Source organism: Rhincodon typus, chromosome 49 (assembly GCF_021869965.1).
Source record: "Rhincodon typus isolate 14 chromosome 49, sRhiTyp1.1, whole genome shotgun sequence".
Taxonomy (NCBI): Eukaryota; Metazoa; Chordata; class Chondrichthyes; order Orectolobiformes; family Rhincodontidae; genus Rhincodon; species Rhincodon typus.
The window spans coordinates 1,580,304-1,584,194 of record NC_063380.1 but is presented as its reverse complement, the minus strand read 5'-3'; the positions used below and the strand labels follow the sequence as shown (position 1 = coordinate 1,584,194).

The 3,891-nt window shown below is 47.0% G+C and overlaps 1 protein-coding gene across 1 annotated transcript in view; it reads left to right on the top strand.

The window, feature by feature from the left end:
• LOC109923306 (integrin alpha-M-like) overlaps positions 1–3,341 on the top strand; it is a 38,026-nt gene extending 34,685 nt beyond the window's left edge. Inside the window, exon 10 of the mRNA XM_048620899.1 lies at positions 3,243–3,341. Within this exon, the coding sequence (XP_048476856.1) occupies positions 3,243–3,341 (99 nt within the window). The remainder of the gene's footprint in view (positions 1–3,242) is intronic.
• The last annotated feature ends 550 nt before the right edge of the window (positions 3,342–3,891 follow it).

The following is a 3,891-nucleotide window of genomic DNA, read 5'->3' as shown; positions in this document are numbered from 1 at the left end:
TGTGTGTGTGTGTGTGTGTGAGATCAGCTCTGTATCCTGTGCCTGCAATGGGACACATTTTGAATGAATTAAAATGTGACGAATCAAAGGCTGATAGCCTTTCCTCTCTCACACTCTGTGTCTTTGTATCACTTTAAATACAAGACGGATAATGTCACACTCTGCTCACATGTGCACCACAAACAATTGCCTGGTCTTTTTGCACTGGGCCTCTACACCAACCATAGCCTGTCCTCTGTCCTTATCCACATAAAATAAAAATCCATTTCCCAACATCTTAGAGATAGTAAAAACTGCCGATGCTGGAGTCAGAGATAACACAGTTTGGAGCTGGAGGAACAAGCAAGTCAGGCAGCATCAGAGGAGCAGGAAAGCTGACATTTTGGGTTGGAACGCTTCTTCAGAAATGGAGGAGGGGGAAGGGAGCTCTGAAATAAATAGAGGGGTGGGACTGGGGAAGGTAGGCGGGATGGTGATAGGTGAGTGCAGATAGGCAGTGGTGGAGATTGGTCAGTGAGGTGGGAGGAGTGGATAGGTGGGAGAGAAGACGGACAGGTTGTGTCAGGTCAAGGAGGTGGGGATGAGAGGAGTCAGACTGCAGTTGGCAGACAGAATCCCCTTGTCCTCACATATCACCCCACTAACCTCTGAATTCAACGTATCATTCTCTGCCACTTCCACCACCTGCAATCTGACCCCCCAACCAAGGATATATTTGGGACCGCTCTCTCCGCGTCTCCCTCGTCTGCTTCAGACTCCCCACTAGCCCCACCACCCCTGGCACCTTCCCCTGCAACCACAGGAAGTGTTACACCTGCCCCTACACCTCCCCCCTCACCTCCATCCAAGGAACCAAAAACACCTTCCACATCAGACAGATGTTCACCTGCACATCCGTTAATGTGGTATACTGCATCCGCTGCTCCCAATGTGGCCTCCTCTACATCGGTGAGACCAAGCGGCGGCCTAGAGACCGCTTTGTAGAGCACCTGCGCTCTGTTCGCGACAAATGACAACACCTCCCAGTCGCGAACCACTTCAATTCCCCCTCCCACTCCCTGAATGACATGTCCACCCTGGGCCTTTTCCAGTGTCATCATGACACCACCCGGAAACTGGAGGAGCAACACCTCATATTCTGCCTTGGGAGCCTACAATCCAATGGTCTCAATGTGGACTTTGCTAGTTTCAAAATCTCCCCACCCCCGGCCTTATCCCATGACCAACCCTCCCTCTCATCCCTGCCTCCTTGACCTATCTGTCTTCTCTCCCACCTATCTGCTCGTCCCAACTCACTGACCAATCCTCACCACTGCCTACATGCACTCACCTATCACCATCCCACCTACCATCCCCAGCCCCACCCCTCCTCTCTCTATTTATTTCAGAGCTGCCTTCCCCCTCCCCCATTTCTGAAGAAGGGTCCCGACCCGAAACATCAGCTTTCCTGCTCCTCTGATGCTGCCTGACCTGCTGTGTTCCTCCAGCTCCACACTTTGTTATCTCTTACTCCAAATGTCTTTCAGTTTTGAAGTCGTCGTGCTGGATTCAAAACATTATCTCTACTTTTCACTCCACAGATGCTGCCAGATCAGCTGAGGTTTTCCACCAGTTTCTGTTATTTGATTTCCAGCACACACAGTATTTTGTTTTTATTTTAGTAAATACTTCTTCAGATCTCAGACCTAAGTGGTGCCTGCCTTATTTTTAAAAACAAAACAGGAACTTGAAAAAAAACTATTTGAGTGGGCAAATTCAGCAGCAAAAATGCAGAAGTTGAATTTATAGGAAAGAAATACCAGCAGAGAGAAAATCATACATGCAGGGGAAATTGCAGATCAGTGTAGGAATGATTCAGGGTAGGAATAATCACATGGCAATTACTACAGTATGGAGAAATGTGAAAGGTGCGATAATTGGAGTGGTATATGTGGAGTAAGAGAAATAATGATCAATAAACATGGGACTGCCAGTGGTAAAATGGGAAAAGCTCACTAACTCCCTCACAGAGTCCATCCACTGGGCAATTGAAGAACGACTTGGATTTCGTTTGTAAATCAGGGGAGCATGAATGCCGTCAGCCACTGCCACAAATGTTGTAGTCATGTATCCCACATTTGGGGACATTGCAGGTGTCAGCACCCCTGAAGTAGGATGCCCTCATCCTGAGAGATCTTCTTTTATTTCAAAAGTACACTTTATTCATAAAAATCTTTATAGTTGCTAGATCAGTTTGATCCTATACATTGTCTGTAGGACAAAAAACACAAGGCATTTCTTACTTATACAAGATTAGATTTACATGCACCAGGAGGGCCTGATAACTGAACGCATCTCCATTGTACTTCAGCAGAAAGACCTTTGACAGTCGTCTTTCCCCATCGGGCCTTGATGGCGGCTGCCCAAAGCATTAGTGCATCCCTCAGCACGTAGTCCTGGATCTTCGAATGTGCCAGTATGCAGCACTCAGTTGATGTCAACTCCTTGCACTGGAGAGCTAATAAGTTTCGGGCAGACCAAAGAGCATTTGTCACTGAGTTGATGGTCCTCCAGACATATTTGATATATGTCTCGGTTGGCGTCCCAGGGAACAGACCATAAAGCACAGAGTCCTGCGCCATGGAGCTCCTTGGGACAAACCTCAACAAAAACCATTGCATCTTTCTCTTGACTTCCTGTGCATAGGCACATTCTAGCAGGTCTCTATCTGCTTTGGAGGCAGTTTGCGATGCAGCAGAGAGTCTGGCCGTACACGATGGCTCTCATAGGTGGTGTGCTTATCACTACCAGCCAAGCAATGTCCTGATGCTTGTTGGAAAGTTCTGGTGATGAGGCATTCTGACTTTGATTGTACACTTGGAACAACCCAACAGGATCCACAATCTCCTTTGCTTGCAGGTTCTCAAGGACTGTGCGTGTTGACCACTTCCTGATGGACTTGTGGTCAATGGTATTTTTCTTTGCAAATATCTCCCCAAATGACAGGTGTTACTGCATGGTCCAACTACTTAAAACATTCCATTGCAATGAGACCAGTCCTATCCTTCACAACAAAAGGGGCAGGTAGAACTTCAGTTCATAAGGACCTTTGGTGTTTGCATACTGGGGAACTACACACATCTTGATGCAGCTACATAGAAATGTGGCCATCAGGATGAGGGCAGCATTGTATACATTCTTCCACCACCCCCACTTCTTTATCCAGAAATTATACACTGTGTTCCTTCATCTTTGTCCTCCAGATAAAATGGAAGATGGCTCGGGCAACTGCAATGGCACAGGTTCTGGGAATGGGCCAGGCCTGCTCCATGTACAATAACAGAGAACGTACCCACACCTGATGACCAAGTTTTATTTTTACCAACAGTAGAGAGGGAGTGTTTTTCTTTTTTATTCATTCACGGGATGAGGGCATCGCTGGCTAGGCAGTACTTGTTGCCCATCCCTAATTGGCCATCGGGCAGTTAAGAGTCAACCACATTGCTGTAGATCTGGAGACACATGTAGACCAGACCAGGTAAGGATGGTAGTTCCCTTCCCTAAAAGGCATTAGTGAACCAGATGGGTTTTTCCGACAATTTGACAATGGATTCATGGTCATCATTAGATTCATAATTCCACATATTTATTGAATTCAAATTCCAACATCTGCCATTGTGGGATTCAAACCCGGGTCCCCATATCATTATCTGGGTCTCTGGATTAACAGACCAGCGATAATACCACAAGGCTATTGCCTCCCCTAAAGGCCCTGTGGCTGCCTTACCTTGGGGATACCTTTCTCCCAAGGTTTTGCACATGCCCTGGCTCCTCCGAACTATATTCCCAGCACCTTCAGGTAATCTCTCCTGACTGTGAAGAAGTAAAGAATCAGTTGGTCCAGTTTCTTAA